The sequence below is a fragment of the Ipomoea nil genome, unplaced genomic scaffold (genome assembly GCF_001879475.1).
Source record: "Ipomoea nil cultivar Tokyo-kokei standard unplaced genomic scaffold, Asagao_1.1 scaffold0317, whole genome shotgun sequence".
Classification (NCBI taxonomy): Eukaryota; Viridiplantae; Streptophyta; class Magnoliopsida; order Solanales; family Convolvulaceae; genus Ipomoea; species Ipomoea nil.
The window spans coordinates 5,547,781-5,570,127 of record NW_017616745.1 but is presented as its reverse complement, the minus strand read 5'-3'; the positions used below and the strand labels follow the sequence as shown (position 1 = coordinate 5,570,127).

General features: G+C 40.8%; 1 protein-coding gene across 1 annotated transcript; it reads left to right on the top strand.

Moving 5' to 3' along the window:
* Positions 1 to 3,416: 3,416 nt before the first annotated feature.
* LOC109166509 lies at positions 3,417 to 4,676 on the top strand. Its single transcript, XM_019315457.1, has one exon. The coding sequence runs from the start codon at positions 3,417 to 3,419 to the stop codon at positions 4,674 to 4,676; it is 1,260 nt and encodes a 419-aa protein (XP_019171002.1).
* The last annotated feature ends 17,671 nt before the right edge of the window (positions 4,677 to 22,347 follow it).

Here is a 22,347-nt window from a genome sequence, read left to right as displayed (position 1 = left end):
TCCCCTAGCCATGCTATATTTATGATTATAGAATAAAAGTTGAGAATAAATTTAGGGTGTGTTTGGTTCGCACATGTGAATCGGAATAGGAATCAAATACTTTGTAATGGTAATGAGTTTTGTGAAAGTAATTTGCATGTTCGGTAGTAGGGTGAAATTATAATGATTACTAATATTGATATTTGGTTGTGTATGACTCTATAATAGGAATAAATGTTTTAGGGAGAAGTGTCAAATAGGTACATCTACTACTTCCAAGTGTCCAATTCCCACCACGAAGTAAATTAAAGGCTAATTAACCACACTTACTGCTAAATTTGTTCAATTGGCTTTTTTGCAGATTGCTAACAGGTTACCAATCCAATTATTAAAAAATAATTTAAAAAAAAAAAAAAAAAACAGTATTTATAGGACAACAGTGGTGGGAAAGCAAAAATTCAAACGCGGCAAGTGGAGCCCGAATCCCGAGGCGTGTGGATGATGACGTGTGGCGGACAAGACTTCTCAGCGATGCTAGCCTAAGCCAACTGACCAGACTGGGAAGTCAGCCTTTGAACTCGCCGACTGGGGTGCGACCAACTGCTTTCATCCCATACCCTTCCACTGATGCCCTCGTCAGGTCTAGGCTGGGGGGGGGGGGGGGGGGGGGGACTTCATGATGGGAATTATACCCTGCACATACGGCGACCTACGGTCGGGCAGCGCTGCGGGAAGAACGCTCGGCTAGTCGTCCTGCCCGATTACCAGTAAGCCCCGGCCGCTACCCGATCACTCGTTCAGGTGGACCCCTGCGCTCCGCCCGACAGGCGACCCGGGTTCGGCTGGTAACCGAGGGGTAAGATCGGGTAGCTCAGCGGTCCGTTTCAGCCAAGTTGAAGGCTCAGCTATCGCCAGGAGTCACCTGCCACGTGTTCTGCTGCATGCCTTCCCCCGCGGGACCCGGTGGTAGACATCCTCTCCTTAAAGAGAAAATGGGGGGAGGGAGGGCGTTTCAGTAAAAGCACCCGGGCTGAGCCCCCGGCCTAGTTTTTGGGGGTGCAAAATTAATTTAAAAGTAGATAAAGACTTCAGAAGAGAGATCGGATCTTACCACTTGAAGAGTAGCTACGGGCACTGTGACGGTCGAAGCAGCCTATGAAGTGGGAGAGACAATATGGGAATCTCTGCAGTCAGCCGAAAAAAGGGGTTTAGCGAGCGAATGGAGTTAAAAAGGATGATGCCTCAAACGTCATGGACTATGGCTCCGGGCAGTCTTTCCATGAATAAGAACATTGTAATTAAGAGCTTCCCGGTCACGTTGTATGATCAGTCAACCTTTTATTGTATCATACTGTTATGGTGATTTTATACACGTCATTTGGCGCCATCTGTGAGGACCGGTCAAAAAGGTTACATACCTCTACCGATCCTCAAAACCATGTATCCCTTCATGGATTTCCTCAACGGCGAAAACGTCAACGATACTCAACCGGACTTGCGGACACACCTGAACGCTCGAGTGGACCTCAACCAGCCACCGGAGGGAGTGTTCCAGCAGCCAGAACCGCCGTATAGAGATATACCAGCGTACCCCGCGTATCAAGCCCCCGGAATGCACTCGAGGATGGTCGACCCTACTTACCACTTTACCAGTGGTGGGCAGGTGCCCCGCGGTTTTACGCCTCAGCGTATCCCCCACCGCCAGTGCCCGGGATGTACCCACCGCAGATGTACACCCCCGTGCACAACTACCCAATTGCGGGCCCGGCCTTTGGCCCGGGTTAAACGAGCCAGCGATCGGCCGGGCACAGTCTGTGCATGCACCGTCGACCGCACATCCGGCAGTGCAAACACCGTCGCGCCGACCTGCCAGATCTCGTCTGGACTCGGTTGATCGGACAGGCGAGCACGCTCCCCGTACTAGTGCATTCGATCGGCGAGCCTGGCACGATAACAGGAAAATGTCATGATGCGTAGTATATTTGCAAACAAATAATTCTCGGAGTACGAGTTATCGATCCACAGGGAAGTGGTTGTATCAAGCACTAGTTACTAACTTATTCATTAGAGCTAATCCTAACAATTACTTAGATGATTGATTGGCATAAAATAAATAAAATAAAACAGAGGTTCAGGATTTTGAAAACAATTAGAGAGAAGTTGAGATTCATGGGATTCAAGTATTTAATCACCTAGTGCCAATTATCGTTTGCAATATTTAGTTTGGAATTAAGATTTGTGTGGGAACGCAAAGTGGAATCGAATTACTCCCGTAATCTCTATTCCTAGTGAATTTCCACTCCCATGGCTTAAACACCCAATAAGATCAAAGATCAGCATTCAATTATTCCTAATTACTACCATCTCCCGATTGGCAACAATCTAGAATAAACTTCCCCTAATAAGTTCCCCTTTCCCAAGGACCAACCATTAGGTGCAATCGTGTGTGCCCTAATTTATGCCCCAACTCCCATTGGTGACACAAACATGGCTATGAAGCTAGTAACTATGGCCATTAATTACAAGCATCAAACAATATTATCACGATTGCAACACAAGTATTAAACCCAAATAATAATATATTAAAGAAACTGAGAGCTCAAGCACATAGGTTCATAAACACTTTTACCCAAGAATCTCTAAAGAATTTAGCCAAGCATGACTAAATTATACATAGCAAATATAAATAAAGAATTACAAATCATCAAAAGAGTACAAGAATTAACTAGACGATTTTCCCAAATCTCTCTAGTCTTCTTCTTGCTTTCCAAGACAACTTGTGGCTCTTGATTTCTCTCCTTCTTGTCTCCAAGAATCTCTGAATTCTCCCGGTCTCTGTTATTAGGGTTGAGGAAGGAGGGATTTTATAGTGGGTATAAAGTTGAGATGAAATAGGAATCTTGTACCAAATTGGACTCAAATTCTAATTCCTATATTTAAATAAAGAAATTGTCGTCTTTAATGATATTTAGAATTTGGAAGATTCCTTGAATTGCTAACTTTTAATATGGAGATATGAGCCTTGAAATCCGCGCAATTGATATTAGGAAAAGAGATCTCGCGCTTGTATTGAATTTTGCCCAGCTGCGCCACTTTAAGCGTCTGTTTTTATCCCAGAAACAGACGCATATTCGACGCGTCGAGACTTCCTGTGCGCGAATTAGTTAGCTACTGGAAAATTTCGACGTGTCGAGTCCACTGGGCCCCGAACTCATCCAAAATTGCTCCAAACTCATCCTTGAACTCCCCTTGGTCATATCCTTGACCTAAAATGGTTCAAAAACACTAACAAACACCGTAAAATATTCAAAACAAGTGCGAACCATAATTAAATGATAATAGCAAGGAAAACATGTATTAAATAAGCAAAATTAAAGAGCTTAATTACTGTGATGATTCAAAATAACCGTAAAAACAAGCACAGATGTGATAACATCATGTCACTTGACTGGTCGGCATCTAGTCGAGCCGACGAGTCAGACGAGGTCAGTTCGTCTCGAAGCCACCGTCACCATGACAACTGCCAAGGTGCTCAGGACGGCGTCCCCCCAGGATCATGGAGCAGGTTCGTCAAGAGTTCAATCGGTGGAAGCAAGAACAAACGTCGCAAGCCCTCGGGCTCGACGCTGCCTTGCTATACACCACTTTTTCCCTTGGAGATCATGCAGCAGCAGTACCCGATCGACCTTCGCATCCCAGGGGCGAAGGACTACTCTGGGAAGACAGACCCGGAAGAGCATGTCAACTCTTTCTACGGGAACAAGATAATGATGGGAGTGTCAGATGGCGTGATTTGCCGAGCCTTCTTTTCTACCTTGTCAGGCCGTGCGGCTGAGTGGTTCAAGCCTCTGGAACCGGGCTCAATAACATGTTTCGCCGACTTGGCGATGAAATTTGTACGACGCTTCGCAACATCCCGAACCGTTAGGAAGCACTTTACTCATTTAGAAGCGGCCAAACAGATGGAAGGGGAGTCGTTGACCAACTTCCTTGTTAAATGGAAGAATGCCATAGGCGAAGTTAAGCCGATGGATGACATGACAACAATTAATGTACTTCATTACTCCCTCCGAGCGGGCGCACAGTACCAAGATTTTATAGTGCACCCTCCGCATACGTATGATGAGGCCATTCGCAGGGTCACCGATTATGCTAATGCCATGGAGGCAAACTCAGCAAAGAGACGCCAGGAGTTCGGTTCCGGACGGCGTGACAACCGCTCTGACCAGAGGCGGGGTGACCTTCAGCAAGGGTCCCGAGGCAGACTAGATGATTTATCCAAGCTGACCCGACCGGCGGCAGAAATCCTTGACTACGCACAGGGCTGCAACCTGATCCAGCTACCAGAGCCCGGCCGTGACGGCCGGGATACGACTAAGTACTATGCGTACCACCGGAACCGAGGGCACACCACGGAGGAGTGCCGAGTCCTGAAGGAGGTGATAGAGGACCTCCTGAAGGAAGGCGAGTTGACTCAATTCATAGAGAAGAAAGACAAGGGCAAGAGGTGGAAGAAGTTATTTAAGAGGTCGGACAAGCATAAGAAGGACAAAGACCAGGACCCCGACGAAGAACCCCGGTCATCCGACTCCAAACAAGTTCATGTCATATTTGGAGGCCCGGAAGGGGGAGATAGCTCCGAAGAACGACGTCAATGGTGTCAAAACCTATATGTCGGGATCATTGAAGACGGTTGAAACGATAAACGCCCCTGGATGGAATCCATCACCTTTACAGAGATCGATTTGCCCCGAAATCCTGACCATGGTACTGAAGCCCTAATAGTTACTATTGCCATCATGGGGGTAAACTTCCATAGGGTGATGTTTGACACGGGAAATAGCGTCAATGTCCTGTACATGAACGTGTTCAACAAGTTAAAGCTTGATCGGGCCAAGATGACCCCCGTGCGTACCCCTTTGTCCAGATTCACCGGGGACATAATCAAACCGGAGGGAGCAATCAGGTTGCCCGTCGAGGTCGGGACCTATCCAAGAGTCCGAATGGTGGAAATGGAGTTCGTTGTTGTCAACCTGGCCTGCGTCCACAATGTCATTATGGGACGCCCAGGAATCGCCCAGATCGGGGCTATCATCTGCATATCGCACCTATGCATGAAGTTCCAGACACCGGAAGGAGTGGGTACGTTAAGAGGAGACGTCTGGTCGGCCCAAAGATGCTACGTGAAGGCTGTCCAAAAGCACGATGTTGGGCCTTCTCGCGTCAATGCCACTACGGGGAAGACCCCGTACGAAAGGAACAGCCCGAGCCAGCTGAAGAGATAGACGAGATTCCCCTGTTCGATGACTCCCCCGGGAGAACTGTCCGGATAGGGAAGGCGCTACTGTCCGAGCAAAAAGATTCGATCTAGGCGGTCTTGAGGGAGTATGCAGATATCTTCGCCTAGGGACCAGAGGATATGCCCGATATAGATAGGGTTGTGATCTGCCACCGCCAAACCAGTCAAGCAGAAGCAGAGACACCTCTCCGTTGATAGGCATGAATTTGTGCATCAAGAAATCAAAACCTTGAGCGCGATCGGGCACATACGCGAGGTCGTCTACCTGGACTGGGTCGCTAATGTAGTCCTGGTGCTAAAGCCGCCCACATGGCGCATGTGCATAGATTTCACGGACCTCAACTGAGCGTGCCCGTTAGACCCGTACCCCCTCCCGAGTATCCACCAGATGGTCAATGAAACTGACGGGGCAGAGCTGATGAGCTTCATGGACGCCTTCAAGGGCTACCATCAAATTATGATGGCTGAGGAAGATGATGCCAAGACATCTTTTGTGACACCAAACGGGCTATACTGCTACCGCGTCATGTCATTCGGCATGCACAACGCAAGAGCCACGTACCAAAGAATGATTAACATGTTGTTCGAGAGCTTGATCGGGAAAACGATGGAGGCCTACGTAGACGACATGCTAGTCAAGAGCTCGCAAGGAGGAGACCAACATCTAGACCTCCGGTCTTGCTTTGAGATTATGTGTCGTTACCGCACGCGGTTAAACCCGAGCAAGTGCACATTCGCAACCCAGACCGGGAAATTCTTGGGCTTCATGATGACCAAGCGAGGCATCGAACCAAACACGGCCAAGGTAAAGGCAATTTTGGACATGCAACCACCTCGCACCGTCTGGGAGGTCCAGCAGCTGACCGGAAGACTGGCGGCCCTCAGCCAATTCCTGTCCAAGCTGGCTGAGCGAGCGCTCTCGTTCTTTTAAACGTTAAGGAAGGCGAGTACGTTTGCGTGGGACGAAGAATGTCAGGTGGCCTTCCAGGAACTGAAGGAATACCTGATGTCCCCAGTGGTGTTGTCAAAACCCGAACCAGGAGAAGATTTGGAGGTCTACTTGGGGGTCTCCGATCGACGGCCAGGGTATTCAGAGACCGGTTTACTACGTCAGTTATGCCCTCCAAGGACCAGAGACCCGGTATTCTCGGTTAGAGAATGTTGTTTTTGCCCTGTACACTGCAACGAAAAAGCTCACCCCCTACTTTCAAGGTCGGACCGTCCGAGTGCTCACCGACCAACCCATAGGTGCTATACTCCGCACCTCTACCTCCTCCAGTCGCTTGGTCAAGTGAGCGCTAATGCTAACGCAATTCGCCATCAATTACAGGCTGCGGCCGGCGATCAAGGGTCAAGCGTTGGGCGACTTCATGGTTGAATACACGGTCCGAGAGATGAACCGACCAGTGCAACCCGACAGTGACGAGCCATGGTGGGAGATGTCCACCGACGACTCCAAGCAGCAAAAGGGGAGCAGGCGGGGGTGTTGTGATCACCAGCCTGGAGGGTTTCAAACTATACTATGCCATAATCTTTCGGCTTTCTCCAATGAACAACGAGGCAAAGTACGAGGCCTTTATCTCTGGTCTCTGGTATGCCAATAACCTAGGTGCGACCTACGTCCGGGTACGCACCAACTCGGCGTTAGTTGTCGTCAGGTGCTCGGGAACTTCGAGGCAAACGGTGATCGACTAATCCAGTACCGGGATCAGGCCACATCGAAGCTAGTCGAGTTCAAAGGGTATTTAGTTGAGCACGTTCCCCAACTAGAAAATGTAGACGCATACATCTTGTCCAAACTCGTCCAAGAGGCGCCCGAACACATCTCCAAAATTGCTTAGATAGAAGAGGTGCCATGCGCTAGTATTGACCAGCTCCCGGTGGCACCGATCAAGACGGCAAAGGACAGTTGGATCATGGACTTGATCGAATACCTGCAAGAGGAACGGTTGCCTGAAGACCCCGAGAGCGCCCGGAAGGTAAGGCTGCGAGCACCCCGATTCCAGGTAGTGGACGGTCGTCTATACCGCAGATCGTACGGGGGGGCCCTGATGAGATGTTTGAACAACTTTGAAGCAGAACTAGTAATGACTGAGTTGCACTCAGGGATTTGCTCAGCACACCAGGGGGTAGAGCCCTTGCCAGAAGAATAATGCTGATAGGGTACTACTAGCCATCCATACAACTAGATTGCATGAGATTGGCTCGGGATTGTGAGGCCTGTCAGATTTTTGCCAAAGTGCCCAGGAGGTCGGCCACGTTTTATCAACCTGTCAGTACAGCCATCCCGTTTTCCTGGTGGGGGGTCGATATCGTTGGTCCGTTTCCCCAGTTGACGGGAAGAAGAAGGTTCATCATTGTGGTCATCGACTACTTTTTAAAGTGGATTGAGGCAGAGCCGTTAGCGACGGTTACATCCCAGCAATGCGCAAGGTTCTTGTGGCGCAACGTGGTCTCCCGATTTGGCGTCCCCGTGCAACTGGTCACGGATAATGGGAAGCAGTTTGAAGGGAGCTACTTCTAGAACTTCCTTGCGACAATCGGGACAAAAGCAGTGAGGGCGTCCGTAGTGTACCCTCAGGGGAACGACCAGGTCGAGAATGCCAACCGGATGATCTTGGAGGGCTTGAAGAAAAATCTGTACACTACAAGGCGAAGCTGGGCGGAAGAACTGCCCTACATCCTTTGGGGTTACAGAACCACGCCCCGGGAGGCAACCAAGGAAACCCCTTTCGCCCTAGTATATAGTGCAAAGGCAAGGCTACCGGTTGACGCTTGGCTGCCGACCGCCCGAGAAAGAGAGTTTGACCCATACGCAAACGACTGGATGATGGCGTTCGAACTGGATTCAGTTGACGAGAAGCGAGACTGAGTCGCGCGGATGATAGTTGAGTACCAGAAACGAAGACTTACCATGACGCAAGTGTCCGCCCCAGATACTTCAAAGTGGGCGTAAGACTGGGTCTGTCCTGGTCTAGCGTAGTTAGTTGCATACTGTGGATGACAACCGACACCATGGACGGAGACTCGATCGACTCAATGCAAAAGATAGAAGCAAGGACATAAACAAAATTCAAGTTAATTTAAATTTTAGCTCGGCACAAAGGGGGCCGGGCTCCCCGAGTCAAAAGTGCGATACGCAAACAGCCCGAAACAATCACGGGGTCGGGCTCCCGTTTATGGAACCTACGCTTGGGGAGGCGCCTGCGAATGGGACTCGCCGGGAGGAGGTTGATCGGCGGCCGACGGGGTGTCGAATGGCTTAGGACCGGGATCAGGTACCTCGTCGGGGAGGACTCTTAAAACCAGCGCCAAGTCGTCGTTGTTGAGCGAGGCGGCCAAGGCGTCCTTATCCTCCCGCTGCCCCCAGTACTGACCGGCGCTAAAAACCCATTTGGCCAGGGTCCAGGCCAGTTCCTCACCGACCGGGTTCTTTAGAAAGTGCCAGAAGAAGTCTTCAGCCTCCCCCCGATCGCGGCACACCCGTGCAGCGAGCGCTCCCGGGTTCTCGAGCAGCTGCTGGCTTTCTTTTGCTTGGAGGGACCTCCTCGACCTCCGTGTCCGTCGTCTTCTCCTTCCCCCTCTTGGTATGGCCACAGACAACTTGCAAATCCTGGTCGGAGGTGACCGGTTGGGTTGACGTCACGTTGAGGGGTAAGGAAACAGTCGAGTCCGCGGACAGCTGACCGGTGGGAGCCGTCTTCTTCCCCCCGAGGGTGATCTTGGGCCAAGGCCCGCTTGAGGACGCCGGTGCAGCCATGAAGCCCTTATTGAAACTCATACCTGAAAAGAAGAACCAGGAAAAGGGTTAGTAAGCAAAGCCGTTTCGATCGTTTGAGCGGGCTAAGCCTTTTGAAAAAAAAAAAAAAAAAAAAAAACCTCCGGTCGCAGGCTGGGGTCCGAGAGGAGGTATGGCTATAGTGATGGCTATCCGCTGGGGCTCGTATTTCTTGGGCAAATCGTATCTGGGGGGGCTCAAGACGAGCTGCTGTGAAGGCTTCTAGGGTCCTAAAGAGGTGGTAGTCGTAGAACTCGAAGGATATCTTTGTCACGGCATCTGCAAGCTCGGGGGTCTCCTCCGGAGTTGTTTGTTTGATCTAGTGGCTGGCCCATTCCCGGGGAACCGGGAGATTGTCCGGGAGGTGAAGTATACTGCAGAGATGGCCGTGTGACTAGGCCTGCAAGAACCCGGACCCGTATCTTGGCGCCAACGGCCGAACGGAGTAAATGAAATCAAATAGTTCCATGGTGCACGCAAGGCCATGCCGGGCACAGATTTGCGGAAAGCACGCGATGATACGGTGCGCGTTCGGCGTGATTTTCCCGAACAGGACCCCATAGTGCTCAAGAAACGTGAGCAAGAAGGGGCTGAACGGGAAGGTCAAGGGAGCCTTCAGGGAGTCGTAGTAGATCCCAAGCCACTTCCCGGTAGTCCGGCCAACGATATTCCCGAGTGACCGATCGGTGCTGAAAGCAACCTTCCAGTTAAGAAGGGACGAAACCTCCTTTGCTTCCGCCCGGGAGAAGAGACTTTGCTGCCGCCTGACCACCTCGTTATTGAGGAAGATCCTGCTCCGCCCGGACGCCGACGCGGCCAGGGCAGGGGCAGACGGCCGACCTTGGTCTCGAAGGGTTTCGGCGAACTGGTCACGGGAAGCGGGCGACAGGTCGGGATAGAGAACGTCGATAACCGTCTGAGGGGACTTGCCCTGGCCTTACGCCTCGATGATGATTACTCGAGGCGACTTAATCCGACCAGGGGTCCTATCTCCGCCCGGGTGTGAGGTAGCGGTGCCGGATCGATCGTCGTTATCTTGGTCGTCGGCAGAGCCATCAACTTTGTGGTTGTACGATATTGCAAGCCCTTCCCGGTTGCCACGTGCGGCTAGACCGGTGGGCGAGTCCTAACGAGGCAGCAAGATGACCTGCTAGTCGTGTCCCGAGAAGAGCTGGAGCTTGAGCCCGAGTCATCCCCGGTGGCGTAGTCCCGACCGGATCTATTTTGGCTATCGGAGTTGGACATCCTCTCCTTAAAGAGAAAATGGGGGAAGGGAGGGCGTTTCAGTAAAAGCGCCCGGGCTGAGCCCCCGGCCTAGTTTTTGGGGGTGTAAAATTAATTTAAAAGCAGATAAAGACTTCAGAAGAGATATCGGATCTTACCGCTTCAAGAGTAGCTATGGGCACTTTGACGGTCGAAGCAGCCGGTGAAGTGGGAGAGACGATCGAGAACCTTTGCAGTCAGCTGAAAAAAAGGGTTTAGCGAGCGAATGGAGTTAAAAATGATGATGCCTCATACGTCATGGACTGTGGCTCCGGGCAGCCTTTCCATGAATAAGAACATTGTAATTAAGAGCTTCACGGTCACGTTGTAAGATCAGTCAGCCTTTTATTGTATCATACTGTTACAGTGAGTTTATACACGTCAAGCCCAAATCATATTTACTTGGACTAATTAAATTAATTTAATTATCATAGCCCAATTAATTAAATTGGACTAATAACAATCGTTATGCCATGGAACCGTGTTCACCATGGATGGTGAACACGGTCCCAACGGTAACGGTGCACCGTTATTTTTTTTTTTTAATTTTTTTTTTCTTAACTGCGCGACTTTTCTTCTTCATTTTCACATTTCGCCGTTTCACTTCCTCTTCACGCAAGTTTCTTCAACATTCATAAATTATGAATGTGCAGGCATGGATTTATGAATGTGCAGTTATGAAATTATAAATTTTCTTTTATGAGATTATGAATTTTTTGTTATGAAATTATGAATTTTCTGTTATGAGATTATGAATTTTCTGTTTTGAAATTATGAACTTTCTGTTATGAGATTATGAATTTACAGAAAATTCATAATTACATAACTGTAAATTCATAATCTCATAACAGAAAATTCATAATTTAATAAATGTTTTTCTTTTATGCGATTATGAATTTTCTGTTATGAGATTATGAATGTACAGTACATTCATAATCTCATAACAGAAAATTCATAATCTGAACAAACGCGCGCCGTTAATAGCACATTAACTAATTTTTTTCCCGTAAAAACGACATTGTTTGGACCCGTGTTCACCATTCATGGTGAACACGTTTCCAGGGCATAATTTGCGGACTAATAATTAACCTCAAAATTGGGCTCAATAATGATTTAATTGGCTCACTTGTCGGCTTCAAATTTTCCGTGTCTACAGTAGCTTATAAATATTGTATAATTTACCCTTTGGTGACATGCAAATTTTACTATGGACCATTATCTATGTAGCAATATGGACCATGAAGTATGTATCATTTCAATTACACTTCAGTTTCATTTGACAATATTATTATGTTTTTTAGTTTCATTTTTCACACACACTAGCTTCATCATAACAATATCAAAGTATCATTTTAATTCTTATTCAATTTCATTTGACAATATACATTATTACATGAACTCTGCTTTCTTTCTTCTTCTTTTTTTTTTTTTTTTGTTTTTTTTCATTTTCCACAAATACTAGTTTAATTATAGTAATGCTGAAGAATTATTTTAATTACACTTCAAGTTCATTTGACAATATATGTTGTAATATGATTCTGGATTTTAGTTCATTTTTCACGCACACTAGTTTCATTATAGCAACACTAAAGTATCATTTTTTTTTTGAATGCCACTAAAGTATCATTTTAATTATACTATAATTTCATTTGACAATAATGTGCTCTGTTTTTTAATTTCATTTTCCACACACATTAATTTTAGGAATAAGGTTCAAATTGGTCATTGAACGTAACCTGAAAATGCAATTAGGCCACTGAACGAAAAAAAAAAAAAAAAAAGTACAATTAGGCCATTGAACACTCAAAAAATGTGCAATTAGGCCACTGAACTCTCCAAACGTATGCAATTTTACCGGATAGCAGGTTACCATCAATTTTAGCAGGTTACCTGCTTACGTGGCAGCTTAGTTGGCATTTTTAATAATTTTTAAATAATTTTTAATAATTAATTTTAATAATAAATTTTATAAAAAATTGGAAAAAATTAAATAAAAAATAAAATAAATTCGTTTTTATTTTTTTTAAAATTTTTTTAATAAAAAGTTATTATTAAAATTTATTAAAAATACGAGCTCAGCTGCCACATAAGCAGATAACCTGCTAAAATTGAGGGTAACCTGCTATCAGGTGAAATTGCACATTTTTGGAGTGTTCAGTAGCCTAATTGCACTTTTATTTTTTCGTTCAATGGCCTAATTGCATTTTCAGGTTACATTCAGTGACCAATTTGAACCTTATTCCTTAATTTTATTATAATAATATTAAAATATCATTTAAATTTTATTACAGTTTCATTCAACGATCATGGTCCTCACGCTAACAATCAAAATCTTTTGGCCTGCCTTAGTTGTATAATTTTTAGCAGACAATGGGCCACAAACGTTTTGCAAATTGGAAACTGCTCTAGAAGTTTACTTATTTATATTTGGGTAGGGGGTTTATTGCTGGTATGGGCCTATGCTTCACCTTTTTGCTAACGAAGACTAAAACACCACACACAAATAAATTGTTTAGAACAACTTCTTCAATCAAACTTTGATTTATAAAAAAATTCACAATTACCACTCAAAGGTATATTTTAAGTAAAACGTGTCTTGTGATTATAATTGGCAAAAGATCGAATATAAACCAACTTAGGTTGTCCATAGTTAACTTGTCCAAACTAAAAAGGTTAATGGTTAATTTTCACGAGGAGTCGAACTTAGAATCTCATCAGTAAAAGTCAAATGTGGGCTGGGTTTTTGTCAAGCCAACAAAAAAAAGGAAAAAAATAGAAAAAAAAAAGAAAAAAAATCGTATAGCAATAGTGACACACACCGCGGGCGTGTAAGAAGCACATGTCTGCTAGGTGCGCTTCATGTACTAGAAGCGACGTCCAATCCGTTGATTTTATTTTACTTTCTCAAAATCTGTACATTAATAAATTTTAGCACTATATGCTAATTTTTCTCTCTCTAATTGTCTCTTTCTTCCAAATCAATTTGTTTGCCTACAAAATTGAGATTTATTTTTTAGTTTTTTTTTTTTTATTTTCTTGGGAATGTCCTTATGTTAGATTAGATTTTTGTTTAATGGCAAATATAGTATTGCATTTTCACCATTCTCAATTGCAAGTGACAATTACATTATACTGGTAAATTATAATAATTTTTTACGGTGTTGATAATTCTCAATACAATCAAAGATATTATATTTAATAATAAAAGATATTGTCACCTAGCAAAAGAAGTAAACTGCTAATATAAAATTTTTAACCCTTTTTTTTTAATGCTACTGACTCTATTACAATGTAGCATCTGTTCATAATATACTTTCTCAACCTATTGAAACACAAAGAACCAATTCCACTGAAGCTCAAACTCACAACCTTCCAAATGAAAGTTCAACCCGAATACCATTAGACCACATAATCTTGGTACCATAAGACCTTTAGGGTGCCAAATTGCTATTATTCTATGCGTGCAATGTGATCACTTACAAGTCAATAAGAGCACCTACATTTTCTCACTTCCAATCATGTATTTAGTCAATCAGTCCCCGGCCTATTCATTTTAAAATTATTATCTAAACTTTAGGAGCCAAGTTATAATATAATCCATACATTTTTTAAATTAATATAAAACATAAGAATGATAGTGATGTATATCTATCGTTTCAACATAACTCTCAACAAGTGTCATGTAAAAGTCAATAAAGAAAAACCACCTATTGCAAATAATAATAATAATAATAATAAATCTAAATCAGGATATTTAATGTCTAAAACACAACTCCCATTGTAAATATTTTGACCATGAAGAACTTGTTTAGCCATGAATGCATCCAAGATATAATCAAATCATACCAAAGCTTGGAAGGTGTAACTCTCATCCTTCAAAATATGAATATATTGTACAGTTTTTTCGTAGAAAAGATCTCATACAAAATACAATACAAAATTATGAATTGAATACCATACTTGGTGTACATAAATCAATAAACATCGAGTAGTATTTACCATAATAATATAAATAAAATTAACTTTTTCTTTTCCTGTAATTTTTTCAATTGTTTTTCCTTTTTTTTTTTTTGACTTTTCTCCTTTCTTTGTCTTTTTTTTTTCTTTTTTTTTTTTCTTTTGGTCAAATTTTTTCACCTTTTTTTTTTTTTTTTTTTTTTATTCTAAGGAATGCGGCTAACAAATAAAATAACAATAATAACAAAAAATAAAAAGATAAGGGATACTCTACCAATGGAATCAATGAAAGCACCAATGTTACGTTACGTACTGAAATTTAGTACGCAACGAAAAAAATCTTTCGAGCAGGCTTTTGGCTCCAATCTGTATTCGAGTCACGGCAAACTCCAATTTCACACTTTGAGCGTGTGATGGCTCCAAGAAAAATAGCTAAAGATTAGAATAATAATATATTTCTCTATGGCCTAGGTGCCAGCTAGGTTGGGTGTCCACTATAGAACTTTATACCAAGGGCTTTAGACTCATTCCTCGTCTCAACTTCTCCACAACTACTCTACATTACCCTTTGGTTAGCGGATCCGCTATATTGTCTTTTGACTTTACGTAGTCAATCGAGACATCACCAGTTGTGAGAAGTTGTCTAATGGTATTATGTCTACAACGCACATGTCTAGACTTACCATTATACATATGATTCTGTACTCTTCCAATTGCGGCTTGACTATCACAATGCACACACATTGGAAGTACAAGTATTTCCCAATTAGGAATATCCTCTAAAAAATGGCGTAGCCATTCAACCTCTTCGCAACATTTGTCCAAGGCTATCAGCTCAGATTCCATCGTGGATCTAGCTAAGGGGGGCAAATCCTCTTTCCGAACCAATGTGGGACAAAGCTCACTAGCTTTTCCCTTCATTTCCCAACTCAAATGGGTCTACTTTGAGAATCAATTTCTCATTCACCCATTATTCGTTTTGAACGTACAATATATCAATCTCTTCGTCTTACTACGAAGAATCCGAATCCACTTTGACCCGACCTAAATCGGAAGTGGACCCCACTGATAATTGTACCAAAAAATAGCCATTTAATATGTCATTTTATGTCATTTTAAGCTATTTTTTCCAACAATTTCCTTATACTAATACTTTTTTTGAAAACCCCTTATACTAATATTTAGTCAATTAGCCTCTAATTACATATGATTAATTCCTTGTAGATCTTTCACTAATTAAACTACCAATTATTTCTTTTATTTAATGCGTATAAAGTCTTGTTGGACTTAACAGAGATAAGGAAGCAAGAGAGTAGGGGTGTTCAATCGGTTAACCGTTCGGTTAACCGAACCGTTTTAACCGAACCGAATTAACCGAAGTTTTTTTTCTTTTAACCGTTAACCGAACCGAAGTTTTCTCTACCGAATTCACCGAACCGAAATTTTTTTCGGTTAATCGGTCGGTTAACCGATTAACCGAACTTTTTAAAGTTAAAATTTAAAATTCTAAAAATAACACCTAAAATAATAAATCCAATTAAAATAAAATACATATTATAATAAATTCATAACAAAATATACAAAAACATTAATTATAAACTCCAAACATCCATAACTTCAAATTAGTATTTATATTTATATTATTATTTATATATATATTACAAACTTCGGTTAACCGTTCGGTTAATTCGGTTAACCGACCTTTCGAACCGAATTAACCGTTAACCGAAGTTTTAAAATTTCTTTAACCATTAACCGAACCGAAAAAGTTCGGTTCGAAAACGGTTAACCGAAATTTGTCGGTTCGGTCGGTTAACCGAAAATTATCCGAAGTTTGCACACCCCTACAAGAGAGGCTAAAAAACATAGGGGGAGAGGAGGAGGAAGACATGTCCGCCACCTAAAGGGGGGCCGAGGCCGGCCCTGGCCAGGCGGGGAGTGGAATCCCATCGAACTCCCCCAAACATGGCTTTGCCAGCGGGCATGGCGATAAAGGTAAATGACTTAAGGTGGTAGAGAAGGAGAGATGAAGTGATGAAAACTTGGGCACAAGGCACAAGGCACAAGACACGTGAGTGGAGAAGTGAAGAACATATACGCATCATACACCTAGACCTAGAAAGTAAGGGAGGGGGTTTCAACACTATAAAATGGTCATCCTGCTCCCTTTTGGGTATCATTAATGACAACACTTATAGCCTGTTGGTGTTTTGTCTAACTTCCAACCTAAATACCTGGGTTTAATTCTCCATTAGTAAAATACTATTTTTTTTTAAGTACTATTGACCCTGTTACATGTAGTATCTGTTAATCAATACCGCCTCCACTGAGGCTCGAACCCATGACCTCCCAATTGGGAGAGTCACTTCATGCCACTTATTATTTCTAACTTATTAATTAAACTCTACTATTTACGGTGTATTTATCTATTGGGCCTTTATCTCGGGTTATTATATATACTCCACAGGGACGGAGCCAAAGGGGGGGCAGCTACCCACTTCCACCCCATATATAGTCTTTGTATGTATATATGTATATATAGTACAGGTTTTAGTATTAGTATAAAAAAAACTATAAAATCATAATAAAAAATGAATTAGATTAGGTGGTAGAATACATATTTAGTAATAGTGAGGTTAAGGGTCCAAATCTTAGCATTAACATAGTTTTACAATTCTTTTTATTCATTGCCTTATAACTTCAACACAGTCACGTTTTTAATAGCTTTTTTAAAAACGCGCACACGCACACGCGCACGCACGCATATATATATATATATATATATATATATATATATATATATATATATATATATATATATATATATATATATATATATATATAGGGTTGCATTCACATACAAACACCCTTAAAATATAAACGTGTGGACAAATATGGGCCATAGGATTTGAGTAGATTAACGGATTAGATCAAAGGAAATTAATAAATTAAAGAAACTGGATTAGTGTTAAATTAGTATTAGAAAGGGTAATTATGACAAAACAATAAGAGGCTAAATACGGACAATATTACCTATGGATATTAGACCATAATTGAAGAAGTATTAGTATGGTAGGATTGAACTACCTATGCGTTGACGCACACACTCCGTCCGCCGGAATTCATTTGTGCAGGCACTCCGCACTCTCACCCTTGAGAATCAGTGTGCGCATTTGCGGCCAGTTGTGTCCAAATGCTTTTTCATGGATTTTTTTTGAGTTTATAGGTGTGTTTGCTGAATGTTGGTGTGTGCGCCAATGTACCTAGAACTGTGCATGCTTCTTTATACCTAATTACCCATCACTCTTTGTTTTCTTTAATTCCTTCTTCATTTATACTTTTTATGTTTCTTTTCATGGGATTGCCGGTTTTTAAAATGTTTTCTTGGCTTTGTGTTTTGGTTTATTTCTTATTAATTTAATACTGTTGTGGATATTTCCCACTTCCGTGACAATAGGGTTAGTTGGTTCCGTGAAAGGTTGATGATGGAATGTCGGTTGACGCTATATTAGAATATTAGGAAAGTTGACATGGTATGCTTTTCTGTTGTTATCTAATCTTTGAATCCATGTGTTTACATGATTTTTTTTGTGTGTGTGTGATTTATGTGTTGGATGTTTTATGTGCACACCCTTATGTTGTTCATGCACACTTTTTCCTGCCAACATGCACACGGCTTATTTTTAAGGGAGCTCATGTTCCTTTCCCCCGGTACTGTGTGCACGACATTCATACTGCAATTATTCATATTCGTCACATTACTATCCCATTTATTTTCGCCAACACTAGTACAATTACACCCAATCTAAAGATGTGTGCACGCTTATTGGTATAGTGTGTGCTTGTGGATTGGTATAATGTGTACACGTCATACCAACTAGCTATATTACACAGTAAAAGTGTTCCTATTTTATTAGACTGGATAATTGTGTCTATGTAATTATTCATGTAGTATATAGTTTGGTAAACAATATGTGGTCTTAAAATACTATTCTTAAAGCTTATAAATCAGAATATTACATGAATGCTATTTTATGAAGCGTATTCTAATCTCCAGGTGGTGCTATTTTGTCTAGACAGTTGCGGCTGTCACGGACCGGCAGATCCCATGTTGCACACATCATTTCCTTTTTTTTTTCCACCTTCTTCCTGGTTGATTTCTCTATGTTGCTTTTGAGCCTCTTCCCACGTTGACCCATCATCAGGGGTCACCTCAACATCGGGGGCACCTCATCATCACACCGCAAAACCTTGGACTTCCACCCTGAAAAAACCAGAACAATAACATACACCCAAGCACACATACACATCTAGAGCATGCACACACCTACCTAGAGCCCACAACATTGAAAATTACAGCAGTAAATGACTACAAACATGGCTACCTATTGAGTTGGGTGTGTGCACGGTAATAGCAAAGACTGTGCACTGGCGTTTAATACCATGAAATTGAGACAATACAGAGGCAAAGTCTCATTATAACCAATTAATATTGTTTAATTCTGTGCGTGTATTTTACATTACCGTGGATGGTGTGTTATGAAAGGGCCAAAGGGGTATGTGTGTGCTACAGGTTGCAAACGTGTGCGTAGTACTAACTCTGTTAAATGGTTACATTGAGAATTCGACAACGAATAGTTAGAGTAAAGAATGAGCACACACCTAGATCAAAATATGCACACACGTATATGACGCACAAAAACCCCAATTTACGGCAACATAATAGCAAAAATAGTGAAAAATCCAAATTCGAGAAACAATAATAATGCACACACTGTTACTCGCATACACACACTTAAACAATCGTATCTCCATCCACAGAAATAACACCCCAAAACATAGCTAATCGTGCCCCAGGCAGTAACAAAGCTAGAGCACCCAAAATGTAAACCAAAAAATAACAACCCCTGCACGAACAGATAAAGAACATAACGAAATTAAACAAAATAATGCCAACATACTGGACAACAACTCAGGCAAAACAATATAATAGCAGAAGTGCATGCCTGATAGATATTCCTACAAGAATATATACCTTGAAATTTAAAATTATTACGAGTAAATGAAATAAAAAAAATATTAGCTTTATTTATGAATTCACTAAAAACTGATTAAAAAAACACAAGAACCTAGCAGATATGCAAAATAAAAATAAAACAATAAAATCCAACTCATGCCCAACAATGAGAAAACCTTAAAATTAGATGCCTGAATATAGAGAAGGTGTTGATGAAGACGATCGGATGTAATTCCGGTCACACCCCGGCAACCCAGACCCGTGAACACATAGAAACAAAGCTATAGAGACCTAAACAAAATTGTAAAGGTCTCTATAGATCCCTGACGCTTGGCTGTATTGCGATTACCACCGACGACCATTGCTACGTGGAGAAACACGAGAGAATGACGACCACCAGACGCGAGGCACGAACGGCGACACTACAACAATATGCGAATGGAGAGAGAGAGAGAGAGGGGAATGGAGTGCAAATAAATCGGACGCGTGATACAGACACACAGAGAGACTAGGTAAATTAAAAGGTAAAATACCACAAATACCCCACACCTAAAAATACAAACTGAACTAAGGAAACAAATAGTCCCTAATCCGCACACAAATCGCAACCGCCCAACCCTCGCATCCAACGGCCTCAACGAATCCATACGTTTTTATTTTAAGGGGTGTTTTTATCTGAATGTAATTCTATATATATATATATATATATATATATATATATATATATATATATATATATATATATATATATATAACATTCTTTTATATTAATAATAAGATGTGTAATTTATAATGTGTTTTCTATTCAAATTATTTTATCAAATTAATTATGTTTAATATTTTGTTATGAATATTTTTATAAAGTTTCGATGTGTTTTATTTTTCGTCCATATCCAACAATATTTACAACTATATTTCTTAAGTAATTTATTTATTTATTTTTAAATTATCTCTTTTGTTTTAATGTTTTGTCTTTACTGGATAAATTTTCTGAATCCGTCTGTACTGTTTCGCCCCCCCCCCCCCCCCCCCCCCCCCTCAACCGAATTTCTGACTCCGTCCCTGATACTCCGTATATGAGTTAATTTCATTTTTGGTCCTAGATTTATATGTGACAGTCCACTTTTAGTCATTTTTATCATAACATCCCCTTTTGGTCCTAGCATTATTATGACATGACCAATTTTGGTCCTCTATCAACAAAATCGTTGAAATTTCACTAAATTGAAAGATATTTTGATCGTTTTAATACAAAGTGCGTTGACCCGTTATATTTTTATGTTTATTTTTTGAAAAAATTCATAATTAAAAAGCAAAATGCCCTTGTATTTAATGAAATTTCAACGATTTTTTTTTTTATAGAAGACCAAAATTGATCATGTCACAATAATACTAGGACCAAAAAGAAATGTTCTGATAGAAATAGACTAAAAGTGTACTATTATCTATAAATTTAGGACCAAAAATAGAATTAACTCTTATATATATATATATATATATATATATATATATATATATATATATATATATATATATATATATATATATATTCTTTTGAGTCTAGTGCCTTGGGCAATATTAATATTATTTTTCTACTCCCATTTCGTGTATCCATACTCAGTTTATGAATTATGATGGATCCATTCCTATAAAATCATCAATTGAGATCTCTTAGTAACATGAGAAATTCGGACATGATTTTTTTTTTTTAATCTAGTTGACTCAAATTTATTATGTATTGCAAGATTTTTTTATTTTTTTTTGAAAATGTAAAATTTATTAAAATATGCATTGACCTGCACCTAATTCACACTTATTACATATTTATATATTATATATCTATTGAAGATTGATTTGTGAATCATATATTGGCGGTCCGGGACAGTTGTGGCATACAGCATTCCATCCACTCTTTTGGAAATTTGATGCGTTGAATAAATCCACAAAGAATAAATAAATAATCAATGGAAAAATGCATGCCTTACAAAACATTGGGTGAGAAAATGGAAAAAAAGAAACATTTTGAAATTTAATATTAAAAAGTAAAATGTCAAACATTATTGCATATGTATGTGTGTTTTCCAACAACTCCATCTAACTCAAACTAGACTAGGAAACTTTCATATGACTTTTTCTTGTTATCATCTCATAATTAGAATTGACCTTTTTCATCATGTTTACGCATTGCATATGAAACTACATATCATCCTTATGATTTGATTGTTTTTTTTTTTTTTTTTTTTTTTATAATTTACGTGAAAAACCTCAGTGATTACTTCATATGTTTTTGAGTAAAATTTACATTGTAATCTTAGCTAACAAGGAATCACAATAAGGTAAATTAATATATGTTGTTCACAGTTGATCGGTCAACCCAAGAAGGTCAATCTTAAAATTTTGTGATTATCTAGTCAATTGACAGACCAATTCAATTGGAGATATTGTCAAAGTTCTGATACGCACTAAAAACACGTCATTATTATTCTCATTCAAATTTACAACTTCTTAAAATATCGCTTTTAAAGGTTTAAATTTAATTCTTTTTGTTGATATTGTAAGTGTAATTATATCTATATTTTTGTATTTTTCTTATCTTTTTTCTTTCCATTGTATGTGTATTTTGTGATACTCAATACTTCCATTTAATTGATAAAAATTTTGGTTATGATTTTAAATTTGAAAGATCAAGAATTTAAATCTTGGATTTATTCAGTAAAATCTATCAATTATGGATCACAAATAAATAAGAGAGTATTGCTATTATTATTATTCAATCACATGTTGTGCACATGGCAATTTCAAAAGATTTCCGACTAAAAAAGAAACCGAAATGACCAAATATGATATAATTTTAAAGGAATAATGTTCAAATAGGCTATCAAAGTATATTCAATTACAATCGGTTCATTCAATTAAAAAATTGCAATTGATTCCTAAATATTCCAAAATCATGTAATTAAAACAAACTTGACATGGTCCTTCAATTATAGCTAACGTATCGATCATCATATTTAAAAATTATTTTTTGTGCTTCAATAAGTTGAGAAAGTAGTT